At 45.1% G+C, this 16107-nt stretch overlaps 1 protein-coding gene across 1 annotated transcript in view; it reads left to right on the forward strand.

The window, feature by feature from the left end:
* Positions 1 to 4423: 4423 nt before the first annotated feature.
* The window catches only part of USP22 (ubiquitin specific peptidase 22), a 46428-nt gene continuing 34744 nt past the window's right edge, over positions 4424 to 16107 (forward strand). Inside the window, exon 1 of the mRNA XM_044249259.1 lies at positions 4424 to 4740. Within this exon, the coding sequence (XP_044105194.1) occupies positions 4570 to 4740 (171 nt within the window). The 5' untranslated portion in view covers positions 4424 to 4569. The remainder of the gene's footprint in view (positions 4741 to 16107) is intronic.

The raw sequence follows: 16107 nt of genomic DNA on the forward strand, positions 1-16107 counted from the left end.
CACTCCATGTTGTGCCCTTAAGCCCTGCTTCTGTGCAGGTGTTTGTCTCCCAACCACCTGCTCCTGTTCACTACAACGTGGGATGGAGGCTGAGTGGGAGCCAGTGAGGCCATTTCTCATGCTTAGGTTGTCCCAGTGAAATGATAGTGCAAGCTCGTTTTTCTTTGGTGAATTCCTCCCCCGTTCACTGTTTACATGTGTTTCAGCAAAATCCAATTTCTGGTGCCTTCTCTCCAATCAGTTCTTTCCTCAGAGTGAGACGTACTTGTCTACAGATGTCTGCCTTGTTTTTGCGATATAGTCCCACACGAATATTGTGGGATATTAAAGCAAAATAAGCCACTAAAAAAAAATACATCATTGTTCTCCTATATATAATGTCTTATTTTTCTCAGATGCTATCAAGATTTCCTCTTTATTATTTGTTTTTAGTAAATTGTGTTGTGCCTCATGTTTTCTTCACATTTATTTTTTTGTTTCTATTTTATTTTTAAGATTTTATTTATTTATTTGAGAGAGAGAGAGAGTGAGAGAGAGCGCAAGAGGGGAGGAGGTCAGAGGGAGATGCAGACACTCTGCCAAGCAGGGAGCCAGAAGTGGGGCTCGATCCCAGGACTGGACCTGAGCTGAAGGCAGACACTTAACTGACTGAGCCACCCAGGTGCCCCTTCACATTTATTTTACTTGGGATTCAATAGTGGTTTCGAATCTGTACATTTATATTCTTCACCAAACTGGGGCAAATTTCTGCCATGATTTCTTCAAACATATTTTCACTCTCATATTCTCCCACCTCTCCTTCTGGGACTTAAATCACACATACTTCAGGCCTTTTGATATGGTCTCACAGGTGTGTGAGGCTCTGATCAGTTTTTCAATATTTTTCTTTGTTCTGATTAGATCATTTCAATTGATCTATTTTCAAGTTTACTTAATAGTTCACTGCTGCTGTTTCCTGTCTTTTCATTCATTTCAAGGACATTGTCCTTTACTTCACCAAGGACAGTTATCATAGCCACTTTGAAGTCCTCACCTGCTAATAATATTTTTATGTTTTTAAAGTTTTTTTATTTATTTGGCAGAGAGAGAGATCACAAGTAGGCAGAGAGGCAGACAGAGAGACAAGGAAGCAGGCTTCCTGCTAAGCAGAGAGCTGGAAGCAATACAGGGCCTGATTCCAAGACCCTGAGATCATGACCTGAGCTGAAGGCAGAAGCTTAACCCACTGAGCCACCCAGGCGGCCCAACACCTGCTAATTTTAACACCTCATACTTCTTAGGGTTGTTCACCACTGACTGTCTTATCTCTTGGCAATTAATCATATTTTCATATTTTTCTTCATATGTCAAATACTTTTGGATCGTAACTTGAATGTTATAAATGTTCTATTTCTTAAGTATGGCTTTTGTTAAATACCTCCAAAGAAAGTTGATATTTTTGTTTTTAAAAGGCACTAACTTAGACTTAAACTCTTTCTTGGGCAGCAGCTTTAATCTCTGCTCACTTTTTTTTTGTTCTACTTGGGTGGCTTGGAATTAGTCATGAGTGACTAAGTGGTCAAGGTGTAGTTCATGCATAGACTCTGGGGCCCCCTTTCTCTCTCCTCACTTTTCAGTGGTTTATTCTGTACTCTTCTTCTGCTTCCTCAGTCCAGAAAGGGGGGGGGGGTCTTTTGTCAGAGTTTTAGCCTCCCTACATGGGTTTCTCCAAGTGTAGCCTGTCCTCAGTCGTTAAGCCAGAAAAAATTAGGTTACTTCCTTTGGGCAAATCCTGTCTTCCAAGGGTCTGCTCCCTCCTGAATCTGCTTGATTTGGTTTATTCTCTGATGTTTTCAGGTGTTTGTTTTTGTATCCTGTACAAAGATCATAGTTGTTATCAGAGGGATAATTCATGTAGGCTATTACTTGACCATCTTGGAAGCACAATTCCAGGGGTGTTTTAAATTCCTTTAAGATGGAAAACAAAAATTTAAAAAAATAGAGAGACTAACATTTTAGACTATGTTAGTCCCATGGATGGTGGGAAATATGGCTTACAGCAAATCCCTCACCATGTCAATTATTTTTGAAAATTGGCCAACTCCTACTCATCCTTTTATGCTTATGTAAGGCATACTAAACATTTCTGGACCCCCCCCCCCAACTATGACTGCGAGGCAGGGTTAGGGTTAATGTGTCTTGGAATGTTTTCATGTTACCTGGACTTTCCTTTATCTCTGCAATCTCATATTACTGTAATTGCCTGCTACTGTTGCTACTTATCCCACTACTTTGTGGGATTCTTTTTTTTCATTCAAGCAGAGTTGACACCCAATATTACATTAGCTTCAGGCATACAACATAATGATTCCACAACTCTATCCATTATGCTATGGTCACCATCAGTGTAGCTACCCTCTGTCACTATACTGACCCTATTACAATACCATTAACTATTCCCTATGCTGTAACTTTCATCCCCATGGCTTATCCATCCCATAACCGGAAGCCTGTACCTCCCATTTCCTTTCACCCCTTTTTGCGCATCCCCTCCCATCTCCCACTCTCTTCTGGCGACCCCTAGATTGTTGTCTGTGTTTACAGGTCTGTTTCTTTTTTGTCTATTCATTTTGTTTTTTAGATTCCACATATAAGTGAAATCATATAGTATTTGTCTTTCTCTGTCTGACTTATTTCACTTCGCCTAATACCTTCTTGGTCATCCATGCTGTCCCAAATGGCAAGCTCTTATCCTTTTTTTTTTTTTTTTTTTTTTAGATTTTATTTATTTATTTGACAGAGACATAGCAAGAGAGGGAACATAAGCAGGGGGAGTGGGAGAGTAGGAAGCAGGCTTCCTGCTGATCAGGCAGCCCACGTGGGGCTCAATGGCAGGATCTTGGGATCATGACCTGAGCTGAAGGCAGAGGCTTAAGGACTGAGCCACCCAGGTGTCCTCTAACTCTTCTTCGTGGCCAATACTCTACTGCGTATACATACCACATCTTTATCCATTCATCGTTCATCTTTAGCCAATCAAGTATTGATGGACTTCTAGGTTGCTTTTTATCATATCTATAGATATGATATCTTATCATATCTATTATAAATAATGCTACAATAAGCAGAGGGGTGCATATATCCCTGAGTTAGTGTTATTTTCTTTGGGTAGATACCCAGTAGTGGGATTGCTGGCTCATTGGTATTTGTATTTTTAATGTTTGAGGTACCTCCATACTGTTTTCCACAGTGACTGCATCAACTGACATTCCACTCTGGGATTTTTTTCTTATTGAAGTATAATTAACATAAAATGTTATATTAGGGGGCACCTGGGTGTCTCAGTGGATTAAGCCTCTGCATTCGGCTCAGGTCATGATCTCAGGGTCCTAGGATGGAGTCCCGCATTGGGCTCTCTGTTCCGCAGGGAGCCTGCTTCCTCCCTTCTCTCTGCCTGCCTCTCTGCCTACTTGTGATCTCTGTCAAATAAAATCTTTTTAAAAATGTTATATTAGTTTCACTTGTACAATCCAATTACTCAATGCTATACATTTCTCAGTGCTCATCAGTTTAAGTATATTCTTATTCCCCTTTATTTCACCCATGCACCCAACCCACCTTCTCTCGGGCACCCGCCATTTCTTTCTGAGTCTGGGGTTTTGGGGTTTGTGAGCCACCCCCCCCCGCTTTGTTCATTTGTTTCTTCAATTCTGAGTGAGGGAAATCATATGGCATCCATTCTGGATTCCTCACAGTAGGATATGGTCTTAATCATTTCCATGCCCAGCAACTCCCTGACAGGCCATGAACACGGGAGAGGCCTGCAGAGTCCCAGATGAGGGACTCCCGTCGACAACAAAACTGACACCTAACCAGCACAGCACCGCCTGGGGTGGGAAAGCCCAGGTTAGGGATCTGCACGGATCGGGAGGCCCAGAGAGACTGCACGGATTTCCAAGGCCCAGCCCGTTGCTCCGCCTCTTTGCGGCAGAGCTCAGGCCAGTGCAAACCGGTTCAGTGCCCCGACGGACACTCCGCGTCGCCCAATCCTCCGCTGCCCCCCGCCTCCGCAGTTCTCCGAGGGGACCGGGAAGGGCAAGTGGCCAGCTTCCCGGGAGGCCGCTCTGAACCCGGCGGCCCGTACTGACAGCTAACGACCCCCGCTGGCATAAACGCGGGGGCGGACCCCGGCCGGCTGCACGCCTTCGCCCTGCGCTCGGGCGCGGGTCCCCCCGAAGCCTGCGGGCGCCGGGTGTGGGGCGGCGGGGGGCGGGTCCGGGAGCGGCTAGAGCCTGCGCAGTGCGGCGCCCGCGGCCGGCCGGGGATGACGTAACCTCCGCCTGCGGCCTCCGCGCCCCGCCCCGCGCCGCGCTCCGCGAACCGGGAGAGCGCTGCGCGGGCGGCGCCTGGCTGGCGGCCGCCTCTCCCTGGGCGTCCGCGCAGCCGGGTCTTTGTCCGCCGGCCCCGCCGGCCCCGCTTTGTTCCCCGCGCTGGTCGGCTGGGGGGCGCCGCCGAGCAGCCCACCGCGCAGCGCTGGCGTCGTCCTCGTCCCCTTCGCCGCCCCCCGCGCGCGGCCGGGCCTTGCCCCCCATGGTCTCCCGGCCCGAGCCGGAGACCGAGGCCATGGACGCGGAGCTGGTGGTGACGCCGCCGGGCTGCTCGCACCTGAGCAGCTTCAAGGTGGACAACTGGAAGCAGAACCTGCGGGCCATCTACCAGTGCTTCGTGTGGAGCGGCACGGCGGAGGCTCGCAAGCGCAAGGTGCGACCCCCTCTCCCCCTGGGAAAATGCGGGCTGACCTAGGAGCCGGGGAGCAGCTCTTTTGCAGCGTTGCCCAGCAAGTGGGTGGGGGGGGCTCTGGGCCCTGTTGGGGGCGAGGAGGAGGAAGGGAGGGCTTGTTAGCCTCCTGGGGACCCTTCTCGGGCTGCGATCGCTGGGGGCGGTGGGGGGCGCGGTGAGAGATCTTCTCCTTTCTTATTCCTTGCCCCCTTTCTTACCCCTCCCCCTTCCTTTACCCCTCCCCCTCCTCTTCGCAGCCGCCTCGGTCCTCCCGCGGCCTCTCCTCCCCTCCCCCGTCTTCCTCCCCCGCTCCACTGCGGGGGTAGGGACGGAACAGGGGCGGGGTTTGGGGCGGGTCCAGTTCTGGGGGTGGGCAAGGGCGCCTCTTGGAAGGGGGCGGTTTTCTCCTCTGAGGTGGAGGTGGAAACCTGGTACTGAGGACGTAGGTGTCCGACGTTCCAGCGCTAGGCCTCACCCAGGAACCCTCCGGAGCGCGGGAGGGTTCGGCGGGGGGCAGGGGATGGGGGCAGTGAGAAGGCTTAGAACAGAGAAAAGGGACAAAGACTCCGGGGCATGTTGGGTGGTTTGCTGTGGGTCCGTCCTCTGCCACCGTACTGAGCACCCATTAATCTGGAGTGTGAATGAAAGCTTACCTCGGTCAGGGAAACGGAACCGTGTGTCGCGGCCGGGAGTTGTTGGGGTGAAGCTACAACTGTGTGGTGGTGCTTGGGCAAAGCACAGCACGGGCTCCAGGGTCTGCAGCAGCAAATGCAGCGAGATGGCATCGCCCCGCCCCATTTCAGATCCGGACGTGGGTGGAGGGGCTGAGAAGTGCTGAGTAGTTGGAAATGGAGCAAGTCGAGCCACCTGTATCTGGGAAAGCCATTTCGTTACCAGCACGATGTGTTTTTGGAGAGTTGTTTGTAGCTACGGAGGAATGGATTTTTAACCCACTGAGCCACCCAGGCGCCCCATGGAGGAGTGGATTTTTAAAAGATCGGTTTGATGGGAAGGTTGGACGGTGGCGTGCCTTCTCCGTTAAGAGGCTTTCGTAAGAAACTGATCACCTCCGTGAGACGTTGAGGAAATTAAATTTAGCGTTATCATTTTCAGGTAAACGTCCCATTAAGCTTATTAATGATGTGGAAGTCAGAAAGTAACGGTATTACCTGAATCTTGTTACAGTGTAATGCGATTTTGCAGTTCAGTGAGGCTGGAAGGTGTGTTACGCTCTTTCTACCTTGTAGCTTTTTTTTTTTTTTTTAAGATTTTATTTGTTTATTTGACAGATCACAAGTAGGCAGAGAGGCAGACAGAGAGAGAGAGGGGGAAGCAGGCTCCCCGCTGAGCAGAGAGCCCGATGTGGGGCTCGATCCCAGGACCCTGGGATCATGACCTGAGCCGAAGGCAGAGGCTTTAAACTTGTAGGTTTTTTAACATCTTTTTTTTTTTTTTTAAACTAACATCCACTGAGATTGTAGGGATTGAGCAACCAGTTTTCTTTCTTATTATTAGTGATGGTGTTGGGAAGCATTACCTCTTAGAATGAACTAAAATCAGAGATGAGTTTTGTTAAGATCACAGGGAGATTCTTGCTAATGGAATCGTGTGGTCCTAAAAAAATACCGGGGCTGAAGCCGGTGGTCTTCCGGTGATAATCTTGTTACTGCTCCAAGTCTTTAGTGTATTGGTTTAGGTTTATATGGTGTGTGTAACAGTCCTCGCCACATTGGATTCCTAACTTTAGAAATCCCCTGCTTTTTTCTTCTCCCCTCCCCTTCCCCTTTAAATTTTTAACAAAGCTGAAAGAGTCCAGTTTAACCCATTATTGATTTGTCTTTGTTCCTAAAGGAAGGAATCACTTTTTCGTTTGCTGTAATGTCTTGGATTAATCCTTTAATCTCAGTTACTTAGTTTGGAAACTGTTGAAGCACATCTCTGTTACTCACTGGAAGGAACTTGAGCTGTTGACAGACAAGAGGTGGTGATAAATACTTACTTCAAGCTTCAGATCTGTCAGTGTTGCAAAACCTTCTGGTGGTATACCAGGCAGAAATCCTAATGCCCTTCCTCTTCTCTGCTCCAGATTGGGGGGGGGGGGCGGCGGTAATTTTTGTATCACTTGGTCCTGTGTAACTGTATGTCTAGCACTCTCTAGTGGCCCAGCCAAGGAAGAGCTGGTTTGACAAGCGGTTTAACCCTGATGTTTAACAATGAACAATGCATCTTTCACCGCGTGTGGGATTCTCAGTAGATCTGTAGGCTTAGTATATTTTGGTTTTAATAATATGAAGTCTCCTATAAAAATACTTCAATTTAAGTTGTAATCTCCGTAAATAAACAAAGGTGCCTTTTGAGGTTGAAGTCTCAGCGACAATGTGACCATAGGAATGAAGCCTTGGATAACAGGAGAGCTTTCTCTAATGGGTTATGGTTTTTGTATCCACCTTTGATTCTTCTTTCGGTAGGCACAGAGTAAGAAGAACATGATCAGATGTGTAACTTTCTGTTCACTTTAGCCTTGAATTGCAGTAAGACTTGGGTACTACTGAATGTAAAAATGTTCCTATGTTCATGATTTAGGACTCAATGCTGCCACAGTGGACCCTGCTTTTCTCGTGTGTGTTGAATATAGCAAATACCTTATCATTTTAGGGTTTGTGTGTGAAAAAACCGACAATGAAAACATCAAGGTTTTACAGTGCTATCCGTTATTAGGCATAACAAAGTCTACATTGTATTGTGAACATAGAGATACTTGAGAGGACAGAAAAAAATTTTTAAATAATCATTTCTCTTTTTTGAACTGTTTCTGTGACTCTAAAATTTTGCAGCAGCTTGTCCTCAAAGTACAGCCCTCTTGGAACACCTGGGTGACTCAGTAAAGTGTCTGCCTTTGGCTCAGGTCATGATCCCAGGGTCCTGGGATCGAGTTCCACTTGGGGCTCCTTGCTCAGCGGGGAACCTGCCTCTCCCTCTGCCTGCCCCTCCCCCTGCTTTTGCGTGCGCTCTTGCTCTCTCTCTCTGACAAATAAAGAAAATTTTAAAACACACACACTCACACACACACACAGAGTCCTCTTTGTAGTAAGTACTTCTGCCAGATAAACTTTGACACAAATGAAGAAGAGTTGTCAAACCTCCTGTAATTTTGGATCATTGCGGATTTTGGTTTCGTTTGGTCAGTAACCTGGAGGATAGTAAACTGCCTTTGAAGGTTTCTATGGGAGGCACAAAATTTGGGGCCTAAAACAAGCTTTTGGTTAGAAATTCTTAGGGAAATACTTTGTTTGAGAAAGGAGCTAGAGAGAAGGAAACGTACCTGGGAAATAGTAAGTGAGAGGCCGGAGGGCTCTAAGATCCAGTAGTCTTACCTTACTTACTCCTAACATTGTGTTGTTTGACCTTTGTGGTCTTTGCACCACAATTTAAATGTGGAATGGGTACCCTTTGGAAGAAAGTGGAATGATTCCCTGTTTGTTTGGAACTCTCATTCTCTCTCTATCCCAGAGTCAGCTCTGAATCCTGGGTTTCTGTCTTGAGGAATGGAAATCGTAATTGTCAAAAGGCAGTTAAATAGTAGGTGTCACACAGTCAGATAATAAATATCTGCCTTAAAATTTAGACTACTAGTAGATGCCCAGTGCTAATTCTTACATGTAGGGTAATTAGAGCCTGAACACATACAGGAAGGTATAAATAAGTCTAGATGCTTGTCAGTTAGTCTTACTGAGGAAGAGTAAAATGCATTAATGAATCTGTGTATTTTAAAAAAAAATTACAGAGGTGACAATATGAAGTTTTTTTCTTAAGGATTTTATTTATTTGTCAGAGTGAGAGAGCACAAGCAGGCGGAGTGGCAGGCAGAGGGAGAAGCAGGCTCCCTGTTGAGCCGGGAGTGTGATGGGGGCGGGACTCCATCCCATGAGCTGAAGGCAACCGCTCAACTAACTGAGCCCCCCAGATCTCCCAATATGAATATATTCTTAATTGGTAAAATAAAACACCTTATAGGCACATAGAATGTATACAGTGAGTCTTTTCTGACCCCACACAACTGCTGTTAAGATATGTTTGCTGCCTGGGTCTTCGAGATTTCTTTAAAAATTACAGGTTCACCTGGGTGGCTCAGTTGGTTAAGCATCTGCCTTGGGCTCAGGTCAGGATCCCAGCATGTGGAACTGAGCCCTGCATTAGGCTCCTTGCTCAGTGGGAAGCTGCTTCTCCCTCTCCCTCTGCCTACTACTCTGCCTGCTTGTGGTGTCTCTCCCTCTCTGGGAAATAAATAAATAAATCTTTTAAAAAATTATAAATCTGCGTATAAAGCAAAGCTATGTGTTTCTATTTATGTAAACATACATGCTGTGTATCTTGTTTCCATCTTTCACTTAACTGCCCACGCATACAGATCTGTTGAGCTGTGTCATTAATATTCCATTGGATGGAATGGATCAAGAAGATGTGGCATATATACACAATGGAATACTATGCAGCCATCAAAAGAAACGAAATCTTGCCATTTGCGACAACATGGATGGAACTAGAGCGTATCATGCTTAGCGAAATAAGTCAAGCGGAGAAAGACAAATATCATATGATCTCCCTGATACGAGGAAGTGGTGATGCAACATGGGGGCTTAAGTGGGTAGGAGAAGAATCCATGAAACAAGATGGGATAGGGAGGGAGACAAACCATAAGTGACTCTTAATCTCACGAAACAAACTGTGGGTTGCTGGGGGGAGGGGGGTTGGGAGAAGGGGGGTAGGGTTATGGACATTGGGGAGGGTATGTGCTTTTGGGTAAATTGGAAGGGGAGATGAACCATGAGAGACTATGGACTCTGAAAAACAATCTGAGGGGTTTGCAGTGGTGGGGGGGTGGGAGGTTGGGGTACCAGGTGGTGGGTATTATAGAGGGCACAGCTTGCATGGAGCACTGGGTGTGGTGAAAAAATAATGAATACTGTTTTTCTGAAAATAAATAAATTGGAAAAAAAATATATTCCATTGGATGCAAAAAAAAAAAAAAGAAAGTATTCCATTGGATGCAAACAGTACTGTGTATTTTCCTCTTTCTTTCAAGCTTTCAGTTTGGAGGATTTACTAACAGTTTGTAAAACTTAAGCTTGGTAATCAGTTTAAAGAAGGAATACTCTTCGGCAAGTCGTTTTTATGGATGTTTTTGTTTGCTGAGGGATCGAAATGTTATTTGTCTACTTAACATCAAACCTGAGATGTCTTTAAAAAGTGCACTTTTATTTATGGAAAAACATGGGGAGGGAGGTGGCGAAAAGGAGACAAGTACAAAAACTTAAGTATGAAAGATTAAAGTTTATTTATTTATTTTAAATATTTATTTATTTATTTGAAAGCGAGAGAGAGCATGAGGGGGGAAAGGTCAGAGGGAGAAGTGGACTGACTTCCTGCTCAGCAGGGAGCCTGAAGTGGGCCTCAATCCTGGGACTCCGGGTTCATGACCTGAGCCGAAGGCAGTCGCTTAACCCACTGAGCTACCAGGTGCCTGAAACATAAAAGTTTAAGGTAGTATAATTCCAGAGAGTACAAGTGTAGTGCCCTTTCATTTTGAATCTTTACAAAGCGACAAACAAAGATCACTAGCCAGTGGACACTTGCCTCAGACAAGAGGAGCTCTTACAGTCAGGGTTGTACAAGTGTGGCTCAGGTGTTGGGCTGTTCTGTGGAAACGGAAGTCATTGCAGCAGGAAAATGGTCTAGTTCTCTTGAGTCAGTGGTACTTTGCCATGTGTTTCAGAAAAAGATGTACTAGTCCAGGGTGTGCACTGGTCATGTCTTTTTATTTTTTATTTATTTATTTTTTTAAGATTTTATTAATTTGACAGAGAGAGATTACAAGTAGGCAGAGAGGCAGGCAGAGAGAGAGGAGGAAGCAGGCTCCCTGCTGAACAGAGAGCCCAACACGGGACTTGATCCCAGGACCCTGAGACCACGACCTGAGCTGAAGGCAGCAGCTTAACCCACTGAGCCACCCAGGCGCCCTGGTCATGTCTTTTTAAAGTGCTGTTTTAGTTCTGAAGTCCAAGATCTGTGCCTTCAGATCTGACTGAATCTCTTTGATTCATTTGAACTTTTTAGTAGGTCATACTTGGGGGAAAACAGTTCTGCCGTTGGTGGCTTAGGCAGCATACCTGGCGTGACAGGACACACTGGGAGATCGTGAACTGAGAACCGTTAGATGTTCATGTGTTGCTGGCTTCACCATTGAGATAAGTTAGTCTTCATTGACTCAGCCTGGCACCTAACCATGATGTTGAGAATGCTGCTGAGCCCACTCCGGGTTTTTTGTTTCCTTCCTTCCTTCCTTTAAGTTCAGTTCATTTTTTGGGTATGTCTTTTTATTTTTATTTTTTTAAGATTTTTATTTATTTATTTGACAGAGAGAGAGATCACAAGTAGGCAGAGAGATTGACGTGCTATTGAAAAAATAATTCATAGAGATCCCTGTACCCTTCACACAGTTCTCCCCAATGGTAACATCTTGCAGACTGTAATAAAATATTAACAATGTCCGTCTTTGATGACAGTGTACCCATTTTATTCAGACCACGCCCCCTCCAGTCTCCCTGATTGTTAACTTATTGTTACTGCGGTACCTTTTGTCACAACCAATGGCAAAGCTTGATACATTGTTATTAACTGAAAGTCAGATCCCTTTAGTTTTTCCCTGGTCTCCTTTTTCTTTCTCAGAATCCCGTTCAGGATTCCACTTTACATTTCGTAGTCATGTCTCCGTTGGCTCCTCTGGATTGTGACATTTGCTCACACTGTTTTATTTTTGATGACTTTAGAAGCTTTGAGGCTTCTAAATACCTATTGCTATTCTGAAATACCTATTGCTCAGGTATTTTATAGAACGACCCTCAGTTTGGGCTTGTCTGATTTCCTAATGGTTCATAGCTGTGGTTATGGGTTTTGGGAAGACCAGAGAGGTGTTGTGCCCTTACCAAGCTCTGTCAAGGGTGAAGGGGTCGACATGACTTATAAATACAGGTGGTAAGCTTGTCCACGTAGCTCTCATCCTGCTCAACAGTAAAGTGACTCTTTTCTCCTCCTTTCCATAGTGTCCTCTCTGGAGCAGAGTCACTTGCACAGGTCACGTTTAAGGAGTGAGCAGTTAGCTCTACCTCTTGAGGCCAGGGTAACTACAGAAATTATTTGGACTTTTTCTATGAGAAATATCTGTCCTTTCTAGTATTTATTCAGTGTTTTGTGTTGGTATAGATTTACAGATATTTCATGCTAGGGGTTATAATCCAGTATTCTGATTTGTTGCTCAGACTGTCCCAGCTTTAGCCAGTGGGAGCTCTTCCAGCTGTCTTCTCTGTCACTCTGACATAGCCTTACCAGTGTGTGTTTGGTTTATTGTTGTTTTTGAGGACCTCCTTACTTTCTGGTACTGTGAGTTTCTAGGCTTATATTGTATATTTTCTGCCCTGGTGTTAGAATCTGCCATTTCTCCAAGGGGCCCTAGTTCCCTTTATTGGAGAATAGAGTTAGGATTTACGATTTGGGCCATGGCTGTACCTGTTGATAACAGTGATGTGGCTTCTCAGCCCTCAGGGGACAGAACTAAGAAACAAACGTGTGTATATAGGTTCATGTACATACATGTCCGTGGTTGTTCATCCCCAGCCTTATGAAACTAGACCTGAGTTCATAGTGATGCCTCCACCTCTAATCTAGTACTGTGTGGATCATTCTAGCCTTCTCCTCATGCTTACCTGTAGCTTCTCTGAAACTGCCCACCATCCATGTAGTTACCTGTTTTATTTCAGTTGACTTGTATAGTGGTATAGAGACAAGGGTAGTCTGCTGCCTGATGTGACACTTCCTCATATTGTCTATTCGGAATGAAAAGTTCCTTTAAAAAGGCCCATGAAAGAGCACTCTGGCAGAGATAGTGGTTTTAAAACCGAGAAAGCTGTATAACCTTTATTACTTTTTACCAGTTTCAGGCCCAGCCCCAAATCTGTGTTTAATTCCTTATTAATTGAAGCTCCTGAACATAAGTGTTTGTCCTGTCAGTTCCACTCAGATTTATTGTCTCTCTGCCAGCTTTTGTCATTTCTTTGGGTCTTAATGTCAGTATTGGTCTCTGTGTGCACATAATTAATTTTTTTTTATTTTAATTTTTATTTTATTTTTTGCTTTTGTTAATCTGCCTCTCATCGATTTAAATCTTAGGCCCCTTGAAAGAATCTTGAAGGGTAGAGGAAAAATTTTCCCTTCCCAGCAGTGGTTTCAGAACTGTTGCTCTTCCTCTCCTTGGGAAGCAGTGTTCTCACCTGGCTTACATGTGGCTCCTTTGCCTTTTGTTTTACACCTTACACTTCTTTTCATGTTACCTAGGCATGTTGTGTCGTGCACTCTACATACATGGGCATTATCACATACGTTTATTTGTCATACAGTCATATTTTTGTGTCATGGCCTCCTTTGCATTCTGGCATCTTCTGACCGCCTAACCAGTTACTTACAGATTTGCATATATTATGGTTTCCCTTTGTGCGGTGAAAATTAAGAAGTTTAAGTTAAACTCAGTGTTCAGGTACTGGGATGACCTACCTTAAGCAGATATCTGAGGTTTGTTTCTTGCCGTTCACCTTATGTTGACAGATTCCTGCAGCCGAGAGAGAAATTAAGCCAGAATCAGTAGCTCTTATTACTACTCATCAGCAGCTCTGGTAAAAGACTTTGGGGAATAAAGTGGAAAAAGGAGGTTAAAATGAGGGTTTAGGATAATCTGATCACTCCCTATACACAGTTACACTGACAGTTGGGAGGTGATGTAGAATTTGAATTGAGAATAGCCCAAGGGGAAGAAAAACTAGCCCAAGCTGGTCAGTACCGTGGGGATTTTGTCCTTGCTTCTGCCCAAAAGTGTGATTCACCTGGGTCCCCCCAGTCTCTCTTGAGTGTCTCTAATTTCTCATTTATGATAATAGTGTTTTATATTTACAAAGCATTTTGTATTCTATAAAGCATTTTTCCATACATAATTTCACTTGATGTTGGTACTCGCGATAAACGTTTTAAGTCGGTGTGGCAGGTAAGTCTCCTAACCTATGTAAGGGCACTGATGGGGAACACCAAATTTGGGCCTTGAAATTAGGTTACTTTGAGTCTGCAGTTTGTGCTCCCACTGAATTATTCTGTTTTACAGCATCACCAAGTAATTCTCTAATCTCACAGACAGCGACTGTATGTTGTACAAATTAGACTCAACTCGGACACTTCCTGGAGACAGTGTGAGATTGTACAGGTTAATGGTTCCAATCCTAGAGCACTGCTCCTGCTTTTCACACACAAATCTCAAGTCCAGACTGGCTCCTGTGCTTGCAGCTGATTAGGACGCCTTCCTTGGATTTGGTCATTTGTTAAAACGGTTCACAAAACTGGGGCACCTGGGTTGCTCAGTGGGTTAAAGCCTCTGCCTTTGGCTCAGGTCATGATCCCAGGGTCCTGGGATCAAGCCCCACATCGGGCTCCCTGCTCCGAAGGGAGCCTGCTTCCTCCCCTCTCTCTGCCTCTCTGCCTACTTGTGATTTCTCTCTCTTTCTCTCTGTCAAATAAATAAAATCTTAAAAAAAAAAAAAAAAAGGTTCACAAAACTGGGGCACCTGGCTGGCTCAGTTGGTTGAGTGTCTGCCTTCGGCTGGGGTAATGATCTCAGGGTCTTGGGATCGAGTCCCGCGTCAGGCTCCTTCCTCAGTAAGAGTCTGCCCCTGCCTCCTCCCTGCTCATTCCAACTCGCTTGCTCTCTCAAATTAAAAAAATAAAATAAAAAGTTTCACAAAACTCAGGGAAACATTTACTTTCGCTTACCAATTTATTGTAAAAGATACTATAAAGTATAAGATGAGCAGCCGGATGAAGAGGTACATAAGAAGGGGTCTGGGAGGGCCCTGTGCATAGCAGCTTTGGTCCAGTGGACTGGGGATGCACCACACTCCAGTGCATATGAGGTAGGAAAGATGCTAGGGTTTGAAGCCAGTGGCAAGAAAGAATTCTTGAAATGTCTTTGGGGCAGAAAGATGATTTTATTAAAGCACAGGGACAGGACAGAAAAAGCTGTACTGGGGTCATGAGGAGTGGCCCATTATATACTTTCAAGGTGGGTGGGGGTTAGGGACAGCGTAAGTCTCTAAGGAATTTTGGAAGCAAGGTTTCTAGGACTTTGAGGGGTCTAGCTGTTGTTGGGAAAAGGTTATTTATTACCGTCTAATAAAACCTTAGCCTGGAGATCCTGCAGATGTAATATCTATGGGTCATATGCTTGCGGGATGATTGCCAATATATATTTTGGGGGGTAGAGATAAATTTCCAAAGGAATTTTTAAAATGAATTAATTTATTTTTAAAGATTTTATTTATTCATTTGAAAGAGACAGAGATAGCACAAGCAGGAGGAGAGACTGAGGGAGAGGGAGAAGTAGACTCCCTGCCAAGCAGGGACCCCCCCACACACACACCATGTGACACAGGGCTTGATCCCAAGACCTGGGGATCATGACCTGAGCCAAAGGCAGACACCCAACTGAGCCACCCAGATACCCGAGGAATTTTTTTTGGAGAATGGGTGTGCCCTTATACATGAGTGGAGGGGAGGGTCAGAGGGGAAAAGGGAGAAGCAGACTCCCTGCTGAGCAGGGAGCATGACATGGGGCTCCATTCCTGGACCCTGAGATCATGACCTGAGCTGAAGGCAGCTGCTTAACTGAGCCACCCAGGTGCCCCCAAAGGAATTTTTATATGATAAAGGATCCTGGGGGTCAGGTGGCCTGAGATTGCCTTTTGCCCCTAGCAAAGTATTAACATTGAAGCACCTGAGTTCCTAGAGGAGTGTCACTGTTTCAAGGATTTTGTCAGTGGGCTGTGAAGTAGTAAGGAAATTGAATAATTTTTCTTCTGCCTTTGTTTCTTTCCCACATCACATGGATGCATTAACCAACCCAGAAGCCCTCTGAGCCCTATCCTGTAGCGTTTGTACGAAGGCTTCATTACATAGTTCTGATCGATTAAGCAGACACTGATTAGACTGTTACAGAGGCATGGTTGATTAAATCATTGGCGACTGGTGGGGGTTGAAGTGGAGCTGAGAGTTCCAGCTCTCTAATGGCCTGGTCGCTCCCTGGCACCCTGACCCCACCCGGAGGCTTTCCAGAAGTCTTTCAAAAATCAGCTCATTAACATAAATGTCAGTCGTGTTGAAAGGGACTTGTTGAATTTTTTGAATAACAAAAGACACGTTTATCAATAAGGTCACTTAAATTCCAAGGGTTTTAAGACCTTTGTTCTTGGAACTTGGAAG

The sequence above is a fragment of the Neovison vison genome, chromosome 5 (genome assembly GCF_020171115.1).
Source record: "Neovison vison isolate M4711 chromosome 5, ASM_NN_V1, whole genome shotgun sequence".
Classification (NCBI taxonomy): Eukaryota; Metazoa; Chordata; class Mammalia; order Carnivora; family Mustelidae; genus Neogale; species Neogale vison.